At 44.7% G+C, this 22122-nt stretch overlaps 1 protein-coding gene across 1 annotated transcript in view; it reads right to left on the bottom strand.

The window, feature by feature from the left end:
* LOC116620697 overlaps positions 1-20369 on the bottom strand; it is a 42717-nt gene extending 22348 nt beyond the window's left edge. The window contains exons 1-6 of the mRNA XM_032386320.2: positions 20310-20369; positions 9948-10097; positions 6171-6388; positions 4871-4991; positions 4163-4391; positions 3199-3593 (exon numbers count right to left, since the gene is read on the bottom strand). Of these exons, the coding sequence (XP_032242211.2) occupies positions 3199-3593; positions 4163-4391; positions 4871-4991; positions 6171-6388; positions 9948-10062 (1078 nt within the window). The 5' untranslated portion in view covers positions 10063-10097; positions 20310-20369. The remainder of the gene's footprint in view (positions 1-3198; positions 3594-4162; positions 4392-4870; positions 4992-6170; positions 6389-9947; positions 10098-20309) is intronic.
* Positions 20370-22122: the final 1753 nt, after the last annotated feature.

Raw genomic sequence — 22122 nt, 5'->3', positions numbered from 1 at the left:
CATCAAAGTAAAAAAATATATAATTCACGAGAAAACATCGTATGGCAACCAAACCAATATAGTCACGTGTTATGTGATGTATTGGATGACGTCACTTGAAGCAAAAAACGTAATTAAAACAAAAACATTCATGTCTCTTAAAAGACAGGGGCGTTGCCAGGGGGATGACACAGGGGGCGGGGTCCCCCCTTCTAGGAGCCAAAAATACAGTAAATATATGAGACATCATCTAAAATACAGGAAAAAATTCCTTGAAAGGGCATTTTGGGACCCCTCTATTAAAAACCCTGGCAACGCCGCTGAAAAAACATTGTTTTACAACCAAACTTGGCAGGTGTCATGTTTGTGTAAAGCGGGGTGCACAAATATGGTCGTGATTTTTGACGTCCTCGATGACGTCACTAAAAGCAAAACTATTTCGATTTCATTAAGAACGAACATTTCCATATCTAAGAACAAAAATCATATGACAACCAATCTTGTGTCATGGGGATGTCAAGGGGGGTGCAGCAATAAAGTCACATGATTTTGACGTCATCAATGACGTCACTAGAAGCAAAAATATATGCTGACGTATTCAAAATAAAGGATATTCATATTTCGTGAAAGAAACATTGTATAACAACCAAACTTGGTCGGTGTCATGTATGTATCAAGACCGGTGCCAAGATATGGTCACGTGATGCGTGACGTAATCGAGGACGTCACTTAAAGCAAAACTATCCCGATGTCTATCTATATTCATATCTCCTAAACGAAACATCATATGACAACCAAACTGGGTGTCAAGAGGGGTGTACAGTACCAATATAGTCGCGTGCAAAAATATGCTGACGTCATAAAAATTACATTTCATTAAAGAAACCTTATATTACAACCAAACTCGGTATCATGTTGGTGTCAAGGAGGGGGGATAGATTGAGGGGGAGGATGGTCATGTGACGTCATCTATGACGTCACTAAGAGTAAAACTTCCCTGACGCTGAAACATCGTATGACAACTGACTTGTTATGACAACTAAACTTGTTATGTGTCATGTAGAGTTTTAAACATTTAATGTCGTTAAAAATGTTTAACAAGAGTTTAACAAGATGGTCGGGTGATCTGTGAAATCGTTGACGTCGTCCAAAAGAGAAATAATAATATTTAATATTTAAACGATTTGATTGTTTGGAGCTCCGCTTTTAGGCAATGCCAAAATCTATATATTACAGTGATCGCTCTAGGCTGTTATTCAAAGATGTGAGATCTTTTCTACCACTGAAGGTGTCGCTGGCCTTGGCACGCTCCTTTTTTAGCGCGGTTTCGTGTTTAAGAAACTGCTGTAGTAAATGTGTTGCCAATGTCTGAACGATGAAACGCTTTGAATTATGGAGAAAACATGTGGTATTCAGGCACAAACATGCGGGCCGTTGGTAAGTGTCGATGGCTCATTATGTTTCCTGGTTCACTTTTTTTAAGTGCGGCCGATTTTTAACGATTTTTAAATTCAATCGATTTATCGATTGCAGAAATCGGTATAGATTTTTAACGATTGACTAGATCGGGTGTAAATTGAACGTAAATTGGACGTTAACTTGACGATTAAAGGATTTTTTGAACGGAGGCCGGAAGCCAATTTATTTAGCTGTTGAAATTTGTCGATGAGTATTCACCTAACTACTGAAAACTACAGTAAACACGACGATTGATAGTTTGCGTGAAGGCAGGTAAATGCACAGGTAGCCCAGGCAATGGTTTTGAAGCTTGTTCGTAGCTTGGAATCGGCTTTTATTTTTAGAGCTTAAAAACGAGTGGATTGAAGTCGCGATTTTTTGTGAAACATTGCCAATAAAATTGCCTTAAAACTTAGAACATGCCTTGTTGTTGTCATATTTATGTGTAATATACGATTTTGGGGGGTTTTCGTAACGGAATATACGACTTCTCTCCCCCTACTAAGGAAAGAAACAAGGTTGGAGGCGCCATTTTCGGTAGCACTCAAATACCGTCGAAATTCGCCAGGAAAATACAACAAACGAAATATTTTTATCTCGCAGACCTATGCCAGGGTACACTTACATTCGATATGTGGCAAAACATCCGAGCTATTTTTACTATTTTCCCTGGCCGCTAGCCATTTTTTTAAACGAGTAAGCAGCCATTTGAATCTTTGACCGCGACCTGTCGATCTAGAAGAGGGATGGAGAAGGGACAAAGAAATGCCTAGGGCACTGTCTATGCAAATTACATTCCTAGGATGCCATTTGACCAGCTGCTATGTCTCGATCATCGACGGAAACCTAAAATTGACGTTCAAAAAATCATTTCTCGCAGGTTTTTAGGCGGATTGCTTAAAAACTCGTTTCGGAGATAGTTCCATCCTTCTTCCATCCTGTTCCGGTGTCAGTGATTTCGTGCTGCTTATAATCCGACAGAAAATCGCGCTGAAGTTGAGGTAGTAAGAATAAAGTTACCAGCCTTGTCTTATTAAAATACTTAGAATTGGCTCAAAATCCAAGACAAAGTTATATCGCTCTAAACTCGTAAAATTTAGCTTCTTGGGAAGAAGAAACACCACAGACGGATACATCTACATCCCAACTAAGTTTATTTAATGAATAGAGCATGAAGATATAACTCATAGGTGTTTATTTGCGTGAATTCGTTTGTCCTTAGAAATCCTTCACTAACGCGGGTGGGAAGCCTGTGGTTTTACCTCTAAGAATAACAGCCGATTCCAAGCTACGAACAAGCTTCAAAACTAGTGCTTGGGCTACCTGTGGTAAATGTAAAGTTATGAGTGTGGACATGACGGAAAAACCTGGAAAACGCGCAATTCCAGATAGAGAGAGAGGCACTATTTCTTACAATGGCTCCTTGTATTACGGGCCGAAGTGCACATAGCCAGATTTTGGCTTTTTGTGATAAATTTTCCTTGATCATCATTGCCTTGTGTATCAGATCAGAGACGAAAAGCTCAAATTTCAATGACACTTTACAAAAAGTCGCATCAATTTAAAAAAAAGTCGCACTTGATATTTTGTTTGCTATAAGTTACTAAGTACTCAGAGAAATTCTCCGCCTTATTCGATGTGAAATGGGCTTATTTGAAGCGTCACGTCATGTTTTTCCATCATGTCATGAGTGTGTTTATTCAATTGATACTCATTGAAAGGACAGCTTAGCCATAGCGATTAATCGCTATAAGAGCTCACCATTATTAGGACATTTTGCTGGCAAAGAAATGGCTTCTCCTTGTACATTGCTCTTGAATCCTCTCCATTCAATCACATTTCCTGTCAGGTTTTTGCAATTAAAAACTTGCTTGATCTGCTCGATTTCTAGCTCGTGGTCCCACATGTTCAAATCACTAATGATTCCCTCAAACCCATCTGCCGTGAAACCAAATTCATTTCCTGTCATGGAAGCCACGCCTCTGCCAAGAACAAACTTCCCATTCCCTGGAATAACAGCATTTGACTGGAGATTGGATCCACCTGCCATTTTGGCCCCATTGACGTAGACAGTCCACACTCCGCCGGTACTATTCCATTTGATGCAGTAATGAGTCAATTCGAAGTTAGAATAAAACGGTGATTCCCAGAACAGTCTGTCGAAAACGAAAAAACACATCGTCAGTCGCCTATCAACTACCCAGTCAATAAACTTCTTCTTGTTAATATGGTCAACCTAAATATATATGCAACTTAAATATATAAATTAGTGGATGACGACAGAATAAGCGATTATCACAGCTCAGTGCCGTAACAGGCCTCCAAATATTGAAGGGGCACAATACAGAAACCTTAAGAAAAAATTTGGGTGCACAGCCACGCCCCAACTGATCACTTACTTATAATTTTCGATAATGCGTGTGTGTTTTTTCCGGGGTGGGGGGGGGGGGGGGGTCACAAGTCCCCGTTTCCCCACCCCCTGCTACGGCCGGGCAGAGCAGACTCTGCCCTGAAGAAGTCTTATTAAAGACGAAAATTTGGCAGAATTGAATTCCAGGTTTTAGTGTATTGTATTCATTCTTCTGGTTCACGAACACGACTATTTGGGCTTTTTGTATTTATTTGTACCAAATTACATACATATATCACATAGAAGAAGAAACAGACGTAAAATCGAGGCTATCGTTCGTTTCAGTATCGTAAGATTTGGTTTCCACGTACTTACTTTTTTTGGCCAACAATTGTTAGCACACTGTTGGATTGTACACGTTCAAGTACTATTGATTTTGGCTGTAACGGAACTGAGTATGAGAAAACTGCAAAAGTGCTGTAGCCATCGCCGTTGAAGAGGGCCCAGAAACAGATTGTGAAGGCGGAAAGGTCTTCGTTACTGACGTCTTGTATAGAATACCCAAAGGGTTGGCGAAAGAGTAGTTCATACCCGTCTAAGCCGTCTACAGGAAATCATAAGACTCTGCTATAACATGGTGTAACCAAAAATTATAACACATTTTACGTTTTCCTCGCCAATCCAGGCTTAGAACGTTATAGTATTCGCGTTTATGTACACTCTTGTTCATGCACACCCCTTCTTTATAAGAACGTCTAATTTTCAGTGAAGGCTGGATCGTTCTTATTCAACGATGTTCTTAAAGGAAGAGAATAAATACTTATGATTAATAGCAATAATAAGGTTGTTACTATGAGCACAAAGCACAAAGGACTAAAAAAGAAAAAAATCTGCTATCTGAGCCTCGGAATGTTCTTGACGTGCTCTTAAAATTTGGTGAAATCTCGGGCTGGACGTTCTTTAAAAAAAGGTTCTAATAAAAAAAGAGCGTATTAGCTTACCCATGATTCACTGCGGGCTACGCCATATGGATTCCTGTGCAACCTTATATGAAGTAGGGGAATGCAGAAAGTAAATAATTACCTTTCCAGAGAGAACAATCCTTGCCATACGTGTCTGAGCCACAAAGACACTTGTAATTACACGCAGTTTCTACGCATGTTCCACCGTTTTTGCACGAGGACCTTGAACAAAGCTGAGAGACCTACGCAAAAACAAATTCAAAAAAACAAAAAATCAATAAGAAATCAATAATCGAATAGAACAAGTGCATTTATGCAACAAAGGCTAGAAAACCGCGAAGCCCTACGCAAAAACAAGCAAATGAATCAAGAAATCAATACACGATACAGGATGAGCGCATTTATGCAACAAAGGCTAGAAAAACGAGAGCTGTGAGAAGAGTGACTACAGCAGTGCCATTGCTGTGCGAGTGCTATTTACTGAAATCCCTTTTCCTCTTGCGTGAGACAAAGATATTTCATTTTTGTGTACTCGTCCTGCCATATGATAATACAGAGAAAGCTTGGTTACTTTTCAAAGACCTTCCCAATTGACCAAAGATGTTTTAACATCTTTGAAAGGATCTACGAAGCCCCCGAGCTACGGCCACGCTTACGAAAAGACAGTGAACTTTGCAAGTAATCCAGAAAGAAAGGAATTGATAAGTTTCATTTTATGGAAAAGACCGCGTTTAACAAAAACATCAAGTTGTTGATAAGCGTGGGAGGGTACTCACCTATAAACATGACCGGGGGCTCGACGGGGCCCAAAATTGCAATATTAATCATATTCCTTCTAAAAATACCTTACATTTGAAAACCCTTCTATATGCCAATCCCACAACGAGGCAACATATCCGAGCCAAGTAACCTCAGGCCCTTCCTTTATAGATGCATTTCCTTATTTCGCGCCCTTTTCCTGTTATACTGACCTTATCGCCAACTCCATAATAGCTATAGCCGGCTTTGCATTTCCTTATTTCGCGCCCTTTTCCTGTTATACTGACCTTATCGCCAACTCCATAATAGCTATAGACGGCTTTGCATTTCCTTATTTTGCGCCCTTTTCCTGTCATACTGACCTTATCGCCAACTCCATAATAGCTATAGCCGGCTTTGCATTTCCTTATTTCGCGCCCTTTTCCTGTTATACTGACCTTATTGCCAACTCCATAATAGCTATAGCCGGCTTTGCATTTCCTTATTTCGCGCCCTTTTCCTGTTATACTGACCTTATCGCCAACTCCATAATAGCTATAGCCGGCTTTGCATTTCCTTATTTCGCGCCCTTTTCCTGTCATACTGACCTTATCGCCAACTCCATAATAGCTATAGCCGGCTTTGCATTTCCTTATTTCGCGCCCTTTTCCTGTTATACTGACCTTATCGCCAACTCCATAATAGCTATAGCCGGCTTTGCATTTGAAGTCTTCCTTGGTGGTTTCGCTTGCGGGTTTGCTCGTCAACTCGCACGCATGCGTACTTCCACCCTCCTGGTAGTTGAATGATTGGCATTGCTGGTGACTCATGCAGTTTATGGCGCATTCAGTCGGGGACTTCACTTTACGGATTTCAAGCGTCGAATTGGACAGAACCTGGCCTTTTTTTTAAAGCAAAAAAAAAAAACTATTAAAATCGACTAAAGATCAGGTTACAACTAGGACACTAGGCAACTGATAAAAAATATTTTGGTGCATATTTTGGAAATGCGTATTCCCGGTGTTAGTGCACACACACGTGAAAAAACGATTGAGCGCAAGATTCTCCTAAATACAATACACAAAACATGGATGTGCTAGCGAATTTTATATGGAAGCTTCTCGTCAGGTTCCCTTCTTTTCTCTGTATTTCGCTGGGCTCGCGTTTGCGAGGAAAAGAGACATCTGCCATGGGTCGCAACTGTTTTCGTTGCGCATGCGTGAGCGTTTCTGAGCGACCGCATGACGTGCCAAAACCCGTACTATCGCGCGAAAGCTGTCAATATGCTAATGTACTTTGCATGGGTTTTTGTCGCAAATTAAGAATCAAACTCCGGTTAGTTGTTTAATTTAAATCACCTAAAACCTTACTAAAAAGATTAAACAGTAAACGCAGTAAACGCCGTTTAGTTTTGTCTTGTTTGTGGGATAAATTTTCAAGACAATTTTTAGACATTCTTCAATGTAAATATCGCTCAGTTGGACTAGAAAAAAATGTTACAAAACGTTTTGGTAAACTTAGATCAGCTTATTCCAGAAGAATATGCAAAAGCTGTAAACGGAAGATTGACTCGTTAGTCAAAAGAGAGAAAATTCTGAATGAAGATAAGGCATTGAATGGCTTCTTTCATTATTCGTCGCGTGTCTACGGAAGGACGCCGTTTTGAATGCGGGCTTATTATCCCGCAGCGGATATACGCTTCACGCATGCGCTTGTCATTGTGGGCTCAAAAAGTGGCCAGTAATTAATGAACGGAGCATGCGCTCTGGATCTCCCGCCCACGATCGTGGACGGCGATTTGATGAAACGAACTTGCGACCCATGGCAGAGGTATCTTTTCCTCGCGAACGCCAGCCCAGGGGAAAAAAAGAGAAATAGTCCGGTCGCTTAGTGTTTCAATCTATACATAGCGGACAAAAGCACCAAACTTGGCATAAAAATAGCCAAGTGGATGCTAATTAATATTGAGACCGGTGCCCACTGATACCACTTTAGGATTCTCTGTAACAACGGAATAAAAATTAGAAAAAAGCGTCCATCACGGGCTCCCTGTGGTGAAATTAAAAAGACCTTGTTGTATTTCCATTTGTTGTTTTTTTTTTTGGTAGGGGAAATATAACGGTATTTGTTCATATTTCAAGATAAAACTGTCGTCGGCTGCATTAAAACGCTTTATTTAAGGGAAAAAGTTTTCAAAGCTAGACCTAATCCTCCTCACGGTTATCCAAGATGGCGGCTTATATTCGCACTGTATATGCTGTAAGTACCTCATAAAAAAGCTCATTATTTATGTATCAAGGACTTATAATATCTATAACCTACTTAATATGAGCTTTTGTCTTGATTTTAAATTTATTTCTTCTAAATCTGCGATTTATCGCAATTATCGGGTATTTTGACGTTGGCTAAATAAACAGAGGTAGAGATGGATTTAATAAGGAGGCTTTGTAAGTGTCTGTCAACTAGACACCAAAGACCAATAAGATGCTTTAGATATGCCTTCTTAATCAAAGTTATTAGATTGTGATTCTTTTCTTGAGAATGTTAAAGGATTTGTATGTTCTGCAGAAGAAACATCTGTAGAAACTCTTTGTCGCAAATAGCGCAAAATAGCACAGGAATTGTCACAAATTTGCGGTATTAATGCTCGGAAGCACTTAAGAACGAAAAAAGCTGACCAGCAGAGGCACTACAAAAACAAAAAGGGCTTATTGCTCCCTACTTGTGCATTATAGTGATGAGGTTGAACGCATCGCATGCTTTTAATTAACACGATAGCAACCAACCTCCATCGAATCGCCGCAGCAATAGAGGACTATGTTATTATCTTAAAGATGTCTTAATGATGACCTCAGGGATGGAGCATAAGAAAGGGAAAGGTCTCCAGGAAGCGAGAGAGGATGATAAAAAAAGTATAGAGCTTTTGTCAGGCTTATAGAATATATTAACAGAATATATAAGTGGAAGCTGTTGAAAATGGTACGTTCCTTTTTTGTGATGTCCGAGCTCCACAATGCACATGAGACACGCTTGGGAGATTTTGGGAATGAGAAATCCTTTAAAGGTTTTCTACTAAAGGACAGAGTTTTTAGAGGCTTTTTCCTAAGGTGCGGATCAGTGATCGGCGGACGGTTATTGTAATAAAAGGGAGAAAGTTATTCTGAAAGAAACTGAAAAATACTTTTCAGAATGATGCGCGTACGCTAGCATGTGCGCAGGGTCCGCGGGGATTTTTTTTTCAAACAGAGGATTTTTTCTTTCAGGGACGTTTTTTTAGGTGCCGAAGAAACGACGGCGCTATAAACAAGTGTTCAAAAACTCGAGTGTGACGATACTAGCGTCAACCTTAAGAGAGGACACGTTTAGTCCCAAACCAGACGTAAGCCAGAATTATTCTATTATTTTAACGATCAGAAGGTTTTGAGCGCCATATCCGTAGACGCCAGCCACCACTGCCGATCTATATTTGTTTGATATCGGTTTTTTTACACAATGAAAATAATGGAACGCTATTAGCTAGGGTTCTCGGCTTCCCCGCTTTGGCCCATAACTAATGGCTCTCGCCTCGGAAACAATTGTGATAAATTGATTTTTAAAAAAAACATAGGGCCGTAACGAAAGGATGAACAAATGATCCGAGCTGTCATGGAATATTTTATCAACGCACAACCGGCTATGAAAAATCTCCCTCATCGGTAGCATATTTTTTCCTGCTGACGGGCCTATTAATTACAGCCGCGCTGGTTGAATTAAAGCTCTGTAGCCCTTAATATAATACCTAGAGAACTCATTGAAAGAAAATTTCTGTGAAAATTCATGTGCACCACCTATTTGTGCTTATTTAATGAATACAAATCAGACATATTTGCATGTTAGCAAAAGGGATGTAAATAAAGCCGCGTGGGGCCTGAGTTCCAGTAAGTTTTCCTTCTTCTTCAAATGTAACTTTTTATAGCTATTTATATGTTTTTTTCTGGCTCGGAATTCGATAGAATACAGCCGAAATGATAGAAATCGTTTTCAAATATGTGCATTTTGATCTTTTTTGTGTCTTGAAAAGGTATGAAAATCTTACCACAGGGTACCCGCAACACCAGATTTCTAAAAATAATAATTGTTTTTTATCTATGGATCCGCTAATGGTACCGGTGGGCACCGGTCTCAATATTGATTACCATCCTCTAGGCTATATTTATACCAAGTTTGGAGCTTTTGTCCGCTGTGTATAGATTGAGCTCTTTTTGTGCGCTAAGCGACCCCACTAAAAAGAGGCCTCTGCTAGCAGGGAACTCGTCAGGTTTTAGCACAATATGAAACATTTTCCCCTATGCACCTCCTTTCTCCCGATATGGTCAGTTTCTCAGTTTCTTTAGGCTTTTTGACCGAAAATTGGTTTTGAAGTGAAAGGCTTGCATTTTGGCCCTCTGTCAAGAACACTCCGAAAGCAAGGCCACACTTACTTGTTTTAAGTTTTTTGAAAACTGCCTCGTTGGATCGCTCGTCCCCTCGGGAGACCTTGGTAGCCTCGGCAGCAACAAGGAGCAGAACCGATACGAGTACTCCTTCAGGGCCCATCCTACCGTGCCATGCTCTAACAATGGTAACTTCGGCTAGGATAGGGAGACAAATTAAATAGGTATACAGTGTTTTCTCCCCCCTCCCCAACATTGCCAACAGGAAAGATACAATAAGCACCCCCCCCCCCATTAGGTGCCTTGTCTTAACGTGTTGCACTTGATAAAAAATACTTCGATGATGAGGGTATTGTACGTTAGAAGAGAAGTATCGATAACTTGTTGCACTTGATATAATAGACTCCGATGATGAGGGTATTGTACGTTAGAAGGGAAGTATCGATAACTTACAGTAAGCCCGCCACAACATTTTATAACTGATTACAAATTAAAAAGATTTAAAATTTAAATTTAAAAATTTAAAAAATTTAAAATTTAAAATTAAAAATTAAATTTAAAAATTTAAAGATTAAAAATTTAAAAAAGGTTCTTATAAAAAAAAAAAGTGTACAGGTGAAGTGAGAACTTTTAATACATGACGCAGTTAATGGTAACGATATACCTTACCGATTAACGACGAAAATTTGGCAGAATCGACTACCAATTTTTGGTGAAACCCATTTATACGCAATTTGGGCATTTTGATTGATGCACTTCTATTTAAATGATCTCTTTTTATTCACTTATATATGTCGTTTATTCTTATAATTCCCCTGATGAGTGGGCAACGACGAAACAGGCTTGAAGGTTTTTTCATATATTTAACAATTAGAATTCAAGTTTTCTATGGGTCAATAGGGGGGGACTTTGGCCGTTCATAGAAACGCTTCGCGTAGATAAACTTTTACTAAAAGTTAATCTACGCAAAACACGCTTCGCGTAGATAAACTTTTACTAAAAGTTAATCTACGCAAAACACACTTCGCGTAGATAAACAATTAGCAATCATCAACCCGCTTTCTATCGACACTCCGTAGGGTGGCTTGACTGGGGCCTTTCATAGAAACGAGAGGGACCCGCACCGCGCCCCCCAGCCAGCCGGAACGCCAAGCGCTTGCCGTTCCGGCGGCGGTATGCCCCCAGCGCGGCTCCAGGCGGCTCCGCGCGGTAACATGTGGGAACCTTGCAATTAGACCCCCTTCTGTCCTGTAGTATACTGAGCATTCGAAGGATGAAGTGCGGAAAAGATTACTGTGGGTGGCTAAAGGTCGGCCATGCAAACACGTGCGGCCAGAGGTGCATGGACACCTACTGCAAGGTGCACCTCCAAAGGCTCCGTAAGGGCAGCCCCCTCCCCGTGCCGTGCAGGATCTGCGGCATAGGGACGCAGTCGGAGACGCGGTTGTGTCGCCCCTGCGGAGCGAATCGTGTAGGGCAGAGGATGCGCGGCACCGAGAGGCGCGCTCGGGGACGGTTCGCACTCGTCCTGTCTGATATCGGAGTCCGCGATACGGGCAATTAGAGACTGGGTGGCACAAGGCATACCCAAACACCCGTCCCGCCGCCTGTGATACGGGCAATTAGAGACTGGGTGGCACAAGGCATACCCAAACACTCGTCCCGCCGGATGCGATACGGGCAGTTAGAGACTGGGCGGCACAAGGCATACCCAAACATGGACGCTTACATAGAGGAGATTCTCAATAGCATGCCTGACAAAGAGGCGCCTGCCGTGCTGGCAGGGCTGGTCCAGAACATCCTGGACGGGGGCATCCCCGAGGGTGTCAAGCACAAACTGCTTAAGCCGCTCATACCGGCGAAAGCGCGGCCAGAGGAAGTCTGGCGCGAGTTCGACCCTTTGCTGGGGCAAAAGGGCCCAGAGGGCTTAAACCCCGAGAAGTACTATTCTCTCTTCGTCGGCGGCGCCCATCTTCGATTCCCAAGCGTGGATGCCACTCTTCGGGGCCAAGACATAAGCGCCGGTGTTTACCAGTAGATACGAGATCTTGGTGAAGCAGGTGTCATTGCTCCAAAGCCGGTTATGCGGGGGCCGGATATTAATGACGATGGCTCGGTGTGGTGGGTCTCGCACGAGCGAGAGTCTCTGCGGGCAAACGCAGTGTTGCCACCGGTGCTTGAGATAGTAGACCCTGACCGGCGTTACAGGCCCTTTACGGTCGTTGGTAAGGCCCCCGCATAGCCATTGGCGCCAATCACAGAGGAGGAAGGGCGCTCGGAGCACAAGATTGGTGGGTCATTAGTCAAAAGAGGGGACCAATTCGTAGTCGGCGCCCTGTAAGGCATCGATGCGGGTATTTGGGAGAAAGGACGAGAGTACCTCGTCTACTTGAGATACGAGCTTCGCCCTTTACCTGAGCAAAATGGTGAGCCTGGGCCAATGTTTGAGCGAGTTATGTTGCCGACTTCTTGAGGAATCGCGGTACCTCGCGCTCCCTCGGTCTAACCAAGACACGAGGCAAGGTCCTCGAGCGATTTGACAATAAGCTGGCCACTACGGGATGCACCAAAGAAGACCTCTTTGAGATGGAGAAGAAGCTCGAGGTAAAGCTAGTAGCCGTGGACGCCCTGGGTAACGTTCTGTGGGACTCGGGGAAGTACAAGACTAAGGGCGAGGGACACTATCCCTTGCCACAATAACCACGCCTGGGCGGAGCTTCCGACCGAACCACCTGCGATCGCGAGCGTCCACGGCTTAGACTTCGAGGCTGAGGGGACTTCGTTTGCTATGTCAGGAGAAGGCTCTAACCAGTGCCTCCACAAAACGCGCGAGGCTTTATAAACAGGGCGATCCCCAGAAGCACGAAGATCTGGCTGTGCAGGCGCGTTATAGTCACGCACGAAGGCAAACTGTACCGATCGGGACAGGATAGAGCGGCTATCGACAGGGCGTTTACAGACGAGACAGGACATGATCCTCAATGGCTCCCTGATGATCACCCAGCCTACCAAGAGTACACCGAAGCTACGCACTCGATGGGAGGCGCAATAGGGTATCGCTTCAAGAAGTGGATCCAAAGAGAGAACATCAGGCCAACGCCTCTTAAATACAGGGACGTCTGGCGAGCGGCGCAGGTTGAGTCCAAAGTGTGGAATAGCAAGGAAAACTTAGGGGCGCAGCCTCATGCGCACATCGACATGCGTGCGGCGTACCTAGGATGCAAGGACAGTGTCTTCGGCTGCGCCTCGGACGCCATTGATTTGGTACGGAAATACGGCTTCCCTACGAACGTGTATCGTATCGCGGATGTTGTGGGACGGCCATTGAGCTAGGTTCTTCAACTAACCGGGGTCATTCAGCTGACCGAGTCGGAGTTCTCTGAGGCCTGCCACCCCTACACTTCCGGGAGGGTAGGGCGGCACTAACAAAACGAGGGCTGGATCACCACGCCAGAACTCAAGGACCTGTTAGACTCGGGTGACCTCGTCATGGCCACGGCGAGGGAGGTGTTGTATAGCGTCGGAAAAAAGGACTCCATCAGGTTCCCCCACTGCAGCGCTTGCCGTTCCGGCGGCGAAGACTCGCAGTGTCCTGAGGGTCGAGATCTCGCTGTCCGTTACGGGTTGACCCGGTGAACAGTTCTCTCGGCTTTCAACCCCAGAGGAGTTCTGGGTGTTCGTTGGGGGTCAGGTTTATCGCTGACTGACATTCCTAGTAGTACGAAGTCACGTGGCTATGGTGCGGACTGTTAGACATGTCTAATATATCGTAGCATGAGCTATGCGCACGCATCAGGGATGATGTTGACGTTGACATTGACGATACCTTGAAGGGTGCGTCCGCCGATCGCGGACCGGGGAACGACGAGACGACGCCTATTATCCCGTTTGACCCCGACGATGGGGAGTCGATCCCAATGACGAACACGTCATCGCGGGGGGCCCGGACGCAGACGACCACTGAAACCTCGTTCACCACAGAGGGTGCAGCGGCAAGACTCGGTCTCCAGTCCCTCAGGGAGAAATACCCAGACCTTAACGAGAATCTGATACGGTTCCAGTCAGACCGGAGGGGAAAGACGCTAATACGACTTCGTAACCTCGACAAAGAAGGTTGGACTAAACCCAGATAGCTGTTCAATGAGAACGGGGGCGTTCGACAGGACGATGCAAAGCTGAAAGGCTTCAAGCTGGCGATGGGGTCTGTGGCAGAGATAGACGCGGTCCAGGAGAACACAGAACGAGTCCAAGAGCTGCAAGGGGTGGTAACCACAGACAGGGAGACCTAACAAGTCGGAGAGTCGCCGCCAAGAGGTCCGTGAGCGCAACGAGGAAAGACTATCCGAGATCGACGAACTAGAACGCGAAAACCGAGAGCTCGAGAACCGAAAGCCGCTCAGGGAGCGCATCAAAGCCATCTTCAAAAAGTACGGCTTTACCGTCACCGCTATCGGGTTGGCCGTAGCGACGACGATCGCGGCCATTGTGACGTCGCTCGGCAAGTCGCTCTCCTCCGTGGCCAGAGGGGTCGGTAACGGGCTTAAGGCTATCGGGAAAAACTAGGCGAGCTTCTCCCTGGGCTAGTAGGCAGCATCGCAAACTTCGTGTTTAAGGCTGCAGGAGAAGCGGTGAAATTCCTTGGCGAAAATGCGTGGCTGCTCATTCTAGCCGTAGCCGCGCGTTCTTGGTTTGCCGAATGCAAAGCAATCATCGGAACAAGTAATACGCCGCGGCCACCGCGAGTGCCGACAACCCCGCCTTGAGGGCGGTGTGGTCACTTTTTTCGCCCGGTCCGGGTGCGCTTCGCGCAGTCATGCTGCGCATACGCGAAGAGGGGGCAGGCGCCGCGCCCTCTGCGTGCACTTTCGCAGGTGCAAAAGCCTTGCTTCGCACCTCGCGGTCGATCCTCGGATCAGTCACGTGTTGCACCCTAGGATGCCCACCGGACATGTTATGAGCACCGACTGGCTTTGTCTCGGTGTTGACCGCGTTTGCGCCGAGCGTCATGGAGTCTGTGGCTTTCTGCAGTTTATTGTTGTAGCCCACGACGCTTTGCGTGTTTATCACCAGATCGCTCGGCATCAGCCACACTCCTGGTGCGACCGCAAGACTCAGTCTCACCTTGGCCTCCTCGGCTAACTGGTACCTTTGCACGCTTTGAGCGATGTCGTTTTCTGTGATCGCGTCTTCAAGCAGCTTCGTAAACTCCGCCTGCGCCTCCATGGCCGGTCCACCGGCCCCCGCGATGGAGGAACGGACGTTTACCTGCGCGCCAAGCACTGTGTAGACGAACGCCTCGACCGAGCGGTCGGGTCTTCCTAGCCCTGCTTTTGTCAGCCCCTCGCCTTTGGGAGGCGCAAACCAGCTATATTGCACGCCCCCGTGGTCGTCGTTGCGTACGAAACCCACCTGCTTCCCACTATTGTACGTCCCACCTTCGTCGCTAAACAGATTGAGGTGGCTCGTCTGCCTCCGTGTCGTAGCCACGGATCACGTGCACGTTGCGATACCCCTCCCCCGGGTAGAACACAAACACATCGCCTAGCCCGTGGTTCCGCCCGCCTTTCCATCGGAAGTCCGGCTTACGCGGCAGACCGAACTCTATGCATAGACGCTCGAAAGCGGCTTTCTTGTAGGGGTAATCTTTTTGCGTGAACGGGCTGTCGCCAGGCAGGGGGGCGCCGAGCTCGTATAGTATCCTCCGCGTGGTAAAGTAGACGTGAAACCTTAGAAATCCCCTGATGACAGAGGGGAGCGTGGCGAAGGCGGGGTCGGCTAGGGACACCCCGCATCCGGTGGTTGCGCACCAGACCGCAAAGTTTAGTTGCTGTGACCAGTACCCATAGGAAGGCTCCGATAGCCACCGGCGAGACTCCTTGGCGGACTTGTGCGTGACTACTGTCTCTTTGAATATGTCTCGGACCCTAGTCGTGAATGATTTGTCCTCAGCCACGTGTATCTCTAGCTGCGTGAGTAGTGGGGTGATGTCTGAGGCCGTGCTCTCCACGGGGGTCGCGGGCCAGCTTAAAGCAGGCCTCTGCGAGGTCTCCCGAGGGTCAGAGACCTAGGGAAACCGGGTTTTGCGTGTTTGATATGTTCGGCTATAGAGGCTCCCGCTGAAGTTGCCGCCTTCTTCGTCTCTTCCGCCCCTGCGAGCCCCCCCGGCTTTGCGGCCTCCTCGTTTAGCATCCGCCAGCCCTCCCAATCCATGCTCAGCCATGCTCAGTCCTATTAAACACGAAGGCGGGCTGTGTTCAACACAATGGTGGTCCTACATACTGTGCTCACCAAAGGCGAACAGACGCTCTACTTCGAGCGGCCGATAAGGCGCCTACGCTTCGTGGCGCTCCGGCAGTGCTCGCTGTTTAACAGCTGGTATAATCTCGAGCGGGAGCATCAGATAACGACTATAGCCGCCCTCCCGCCCATCGCTACCCTGCCAGCCGGGCACCACACGGCCGAGTCCATCGTGGAAACGATCAACCGCGCTGAAAGCAAGATTCTGACCGCGAAGCTGGATCCCTCCACCGGGGAGATCGCGCTTATGTCCAGTGGCGTTGCGTTCCTGAATGCCGAGCCTTGCGCACTGTTTGGCCTAGAGGCTAAAGACAATCAGTTGGGGGAGCGGGACCTCGCACTTCCCTTGGGGTGGGGGGGGCACTTTGCCGAAAATAGAGGCCCTCTACATCTGCTGCGATATCGTAGATCGCACGCAATGCCTCTCCTTAGGCAAGCCTTCAAACGTTCTCGCTTGCCTAGAAACCCGCGGGAGACCGCACGAGAAAGTCGTCTATGGACCCGACATTCCCGTTTGCGTCGCAGCAACTTCCTCTGAGTTTGTCTCGAGTATCCAAATATGGATCAGGGATAACTACGGTAGACGGGTGGACTTTAAGCCCGTTCGCCTTGTATTAGAGCTAACCTAGCTCTAGAGCTAACCTAGCTCTAGAGCTAACCTAACTCCGACGTAACAGACATGGCAAACAGCGACGTTAGTGGTGGTGCCATATACCCCTCGCTTCCCAGTGTTTGCCCGCAAACGCACATGACGCAGGGCGTCGGGGACGACGTGCAAAGCTTCCGACTCCAGAAAATATGTGACACTCAGGCGGTTCTAGACAACGAGGTAACGCATCATCGACAGGTGCGGAAAAAGTATAAGCGCGCCTTTGCCGTTACCCATGCTGTGTCTGTGGCCGGCATCGCTGCAGGGGCGCTTTCCAGCGCCGGGGTAGGGGTAGGGGTCTCTTTGAGTGGGATAGGGGTTCTGGTCGGCGGTCCGCTGGCGGGGGTCGCAGGGATAGTCTCTAGGGGTCTTACGAGCGAGGTGGCTAAACACGAAGACACGATGGTTTTAGCGGAGAGTAAGAAAAACTCGATCAGCGAGCAGGTCTCTAAGGCTCTGCAAGACGGGCATATCTCAGACGAAGAGTTTCGGCTAATACTTCGGGAACAAGAGAGATACTACGCGCTCAAGGCCACTATCAGAGCTCGACACGGCCTCGCATCGCGTGAGAAAAAAAGCCCCCCCGATAAAGTCCCTGGAGACGCGCGAAAGGATGAAAAAGAGGCTGCGAGAAATTCGCGAAGAGTTCTGGAGCGAGGTGTTCGAGTAAAACACAGGTTTAAACGCCACGCTAGTGGCTTCGAATTTACGGCCGAAAAACGTTCATTCTGATCTACGCGAAGCGTTTCTATGAACGGCCAAAGTCCCCCACCCCCCCCCCCCCCCCCCAATAGATAGTCATGACTCATGGAAAACGAGAACGAGTAGTCTAATTGTTTTATTATAAATCCACTCACATACTGCCTTCAAATAAATGACGATTTTAATAATTCTCAGTAATAAATAACCGCTTTTGTCGCCGCTTTTTCGCTACTCACTATCTATGGCTCAATAGATAGTGAGTAAGGGAGCTAATCAAATTGCGAGATTCGTGATAGTGTATGTGAGTGGATTTTTTCTAATAAAATATATATCTCGCTCTACATCTGTGACACAGATACAGAATAGTATCGAACGCTCTTCTATTCACGCTTACACTGACGCACTATTCTATATATTATCTATTTACCTGTATAACTATACAAATCTCAGAACTTCTCGACACTTCTCGCTGGAATATTATGGGCCATATTGTTTCATTGGCTTTGGTTATATTCTCCAAATAAAATTTGCTCCGAAAGCAACCGGCTGGGCTAGAAAACAGAATACGAGCAGAAGTATATATAAAAAGTCGAAGACAACTTTCTTGCTATTCTAAAAAAAATATCAATTTTGCAATATTGGTCAATTAATAGTTTTACATTTTAAGTTTTCTTTTTTTATTAAGGACTTAACACTAGGCGGCGATGGCAAAGAGAACTTCACCAAAATAGACTAGGTGACTAGACGACAGACAAACAAGAGAAAACTCAAAGAGCCCCAGACGTGAAAAGCGCTCTGAAATGGACGCTCTGTCCAAAGCCGTAGTCCAGACCTGGGGCTCTCTTTGCACTCGACATTCTGGCTCGCGTGAAAGAGGGTTAAGTATTTAATGCATGCGCATGCGCGAACATGTACCAATCAGCGATCTTCACGGCAAAAGTTGAAATGCGAGCGCACGCAATAACGGACGTGCCAAAGGAGGGTCGATTCCCTGATTCTTTGATTGATATATTTTCCAGACTCTAATTATCATCTATCCTGTTCTCAGAAAAGATTGACAATCAAGTATTTACCCACGGCCAAAATCAGCGTATTATTTCGGAAATAAAACCTCGCTCGTCCCTTTCGCAGCCATCTTGAACTAAGCAGCCAGGCCACACCGCATATATGCGGTGTATTTTCGCGCATGCGCATGCAATAAATACTGGACCCTCTTTCACACGAGCCAGAATGTCGAGCGCAAAGAGAGTCCCAGGTCTGGACTATCCAAAGCCGTAGCAGGCCACCTAAGATTGGGGACACAAATACAGAAACATTAAAAAAATATTGGGGGCACGGCCACGTTCCTCTGGTCACTTCCTTATAATTTTTGAAAATATTGGAGGGGCACGTGCCCCTAGTGCCCCACCCCCTGCTACGGCCCTGCTGTCTGAAACATTTCAGGAAAACACGTGATCTTTGTAGTAGTATTTGAAAAACGTATTGTTAATTTTGCGAAAAAAAGAAGTCTGTTCGTAGTTAGATTTTGAGTCACAGGAAAAACGGAATTTTCGTAAAATCGCACTATCCGTCTAGCTTGATTTGGTAAGACAACGAAATATTCTCAAAACCAACTGTTTCTCGCAGTTGGCGTTTTGGGGGATTTTCTGGGAGCTAATTGCGTTCCATTGTTTAAAAGCATCGAAAGCAACACCAGCTGGGTTAGAAAACAGAAGGAGTTAAAAACATAAAGAGTCGAATACAATTTTCTTGCCTTTACAAATAAATACTCATAAATACCCATTTTGCAATAAAGGTCAACTACTAGTTTCACGAAAGTGAGGTTTTCTTCTTTTATTAAGGACATACGCAAGGCGGCGATGGCAACGAGAACGTCACCAAAATAGAAAGACGAACGGCGAAAAACAATCGAAAATTCAAAGAACCCCAGACGTGAATTGCGCCCTGAAATGGACTTTGTCTGAAACATTCCAGCCGTTTTCCTACAAACCACGATAACGTTTGATATCTAGAGCGAGGGCGGGTGTGCTGTAAATAAAACTTTCATTCTTTGCTATGGTAGAAATAAAGGTCTACGCTTGTCGTTATTTTTGTGCAACTATCAAAAAAGAGGTTAGCACATCAATACCTTCAGACCGTTTTCTGCCTCAAACTAGCGTTATAATTTTTTGATTGGTCAGCCTCTTGCGGAGTGGTAGCGTTATTGGAAACAATTTCAGAGCTGGCCAATGAAAACGCTTCAAGGATTTTGAATGGCAGGAGGCAATTGCAACTGCTCCACGAGAGTCGCTCGCAGAATACTGAAAACCGCAGCAAAGAAGGGACAATAATCTATTTAGAATCGTTCAACTTCAGTCCATATGAGTTGATTTTAATTTAAAGATAACTTAAATGATCTCTAAAATAAAATTTGACTTCAAAAAAAAAATACTGTATAACTTCTTAAAAATCTACGAAGATGCCAAATACAAAAGAACTAAAATTCGTACCATGAAAGTTGATACTTGATGCTAGATTATGAAACATTGATTTAACTTAAAATTCTATATTAAAGGATGAAGTTCTAACTTAATAGGTGTTATAGACCATTCAAAAGTTGGGCGTTTAGTATTTTGTATTTTGCAAAACTGCCCGAGAATAAAGAGCGAATATTTCGTTTATTGACTGAGTGGTCTTTATCTTTAAATGTTTTCTTCAAAACCTAAGCCACTTGTTTCGAAGGTGTTACTACTAAAACTATATGTTACTGGTGCATGGAATACCTTTAGTTTTGGTCAGGGTGATGACGAAGAAGAGTCCGCCTTACGCGATCGCCAGCTAGGACACTAAGGAAAATGCTCTAGAATTCGCAGTTGATAAACCTTTGAATTTGTCCTCGGGTCCCCTGTTGGGATAACCTGGGTAGTTGCTACTTTATTTTGTTTTAGGAAAACAGGTGAACTTTGTAGTAGCATTTGAAATACATATTGTTAATTTTGGAGAGAACAAAGACTTCGATTTCACCGCGGTGTGATCCTGGTTCCTAAAACTTCTTGGTTCCTAGTCAGTTGTACTCAGATCCTAATCAGTTCCCAATTGTAAGGGGCGGGTAAAAAATCGAAATTACCTATTTTCTGTATAGAATTGGAAGGTATGGCTGAAAATACGCCAACATTCTTTTTTACGCCGATTTTTGCGCTATTTAACGGATTTATGTTAAATTTCTATTTGAGTCATTACTAGTGCAAAACATTCAAAAGACGATCCTAATAGAAGAAAGGACTCTCATTCCAATATAGTCTCAATTCAGATAACTTTTCATAATTATTCAGAGCTATTTGCAAAGATTAAAGCTTTGAGTTCCTAGATTGACTGCAGAATGACTTTTAAAATTTTTGCGAATGTTGTCGACGGTGAAGACCACCGAAGTGGAAGTCACGTTAAGATCACGCGCTTGTTAGTCACGCTAGCTACACCAAATACTAACTGCGCGGACATGACGGAAAAACCTGGGAAACGCGCAGTTCGAGAAAGAAGACACAATTTCTTACAATGGCTATAGGTTCCTTGTATTACGGACTGATTTTCAAAACACAAATAACGTTAGGCCGAAGTGCACATAACCAGATCTTGGCTTTTTAAGATTTTTCCTTGATCATCATTGCCCTGTGTATCAGCTCTGGAACGAAAAGCTCCACTTTCAAGACACTTTACAAAAAGGCGCATCAATTTAAAAAAAATCGCACTTGATATTTTGTTTGCTATAAGTTACTAAGTACTCAGAGAAATTCTCCGCCTTAATGAAATGGGCTTATTTGAAGCGTCACGTCATGTCTTTCCGTCATGTCAACTGCGCGACATCTAAATAATAACGTTCAGTTAGATAGAAACTGAACTAGAAGTGACCTGTATATAATTAGAATCATCCGAAAGAAGTGGAATTTATTCTTTTTTAAAGAGATTCATAGAGACTTGCATCATTTTTTAGACCAGTTTCTAATCGGTTCCTACTCCTGACCGAAAATAGTATCTGGTTCCTAATTATATAGAAAAAAATGTATACCTTTCACACGCACTTTAATGCACAACACATACTATAATACAACTGAGTAAAAAAAATTTATAAATCAAAAAGAATTCCCCTTCTTTTGGATGATTCTAATTATATCCCGGTCACTTCAGTTCCAGTGTATTACATAGAAAATTGCAAGCGTCTAAACTAGAAACCAGACAAGATACTCTACTTGACATTAGTCTAGAATCCACAAAAATTGTTGTAAATAATTTATAAACCATATTTTAATGCCTTTCCATCAATATAAGCTGATTTTGCTCGGTAAATGTAGATTTACCATTTTAGCATTGTACTCCCCTGACCCCTAATAGGGACTGACTAGGAACTTACTAGGAACTGAGGAATTAGGAACTGATCCCCGCGGTTTCGATTTCGAGTTCGATGTCGTTAGATTCTGAGTCACAGGCAGAACGGGATTTTCGAGAAATCGCAATTTTCGAGAACCGTCTAGCTTGATTTAGTTAGGAAAGGAAATATTCTTAAAACCCTATTAGGTCTAATAATAATATGTCAAAATCCCA

This window comes from Nematostella vectensis, chromosome 10 (assembly GCF_932526225.1).
Source record: "Nematostella vectensis chromosome 10, jaNemVect1.1, whole genome shotgun sequence".
Taxonomy (NCBI): Eukaryota; Metazoa; Cnidaria; class Anthozoa; order Actiniaria; family Edwardsiidae; genus Nematostella; species Nematostella vectensis.
The sequence above is the reverse complement of the archived record's forward strand: the minus strand, read 5'-3'. Positions and strand labels throughout refer to the sequence as shown.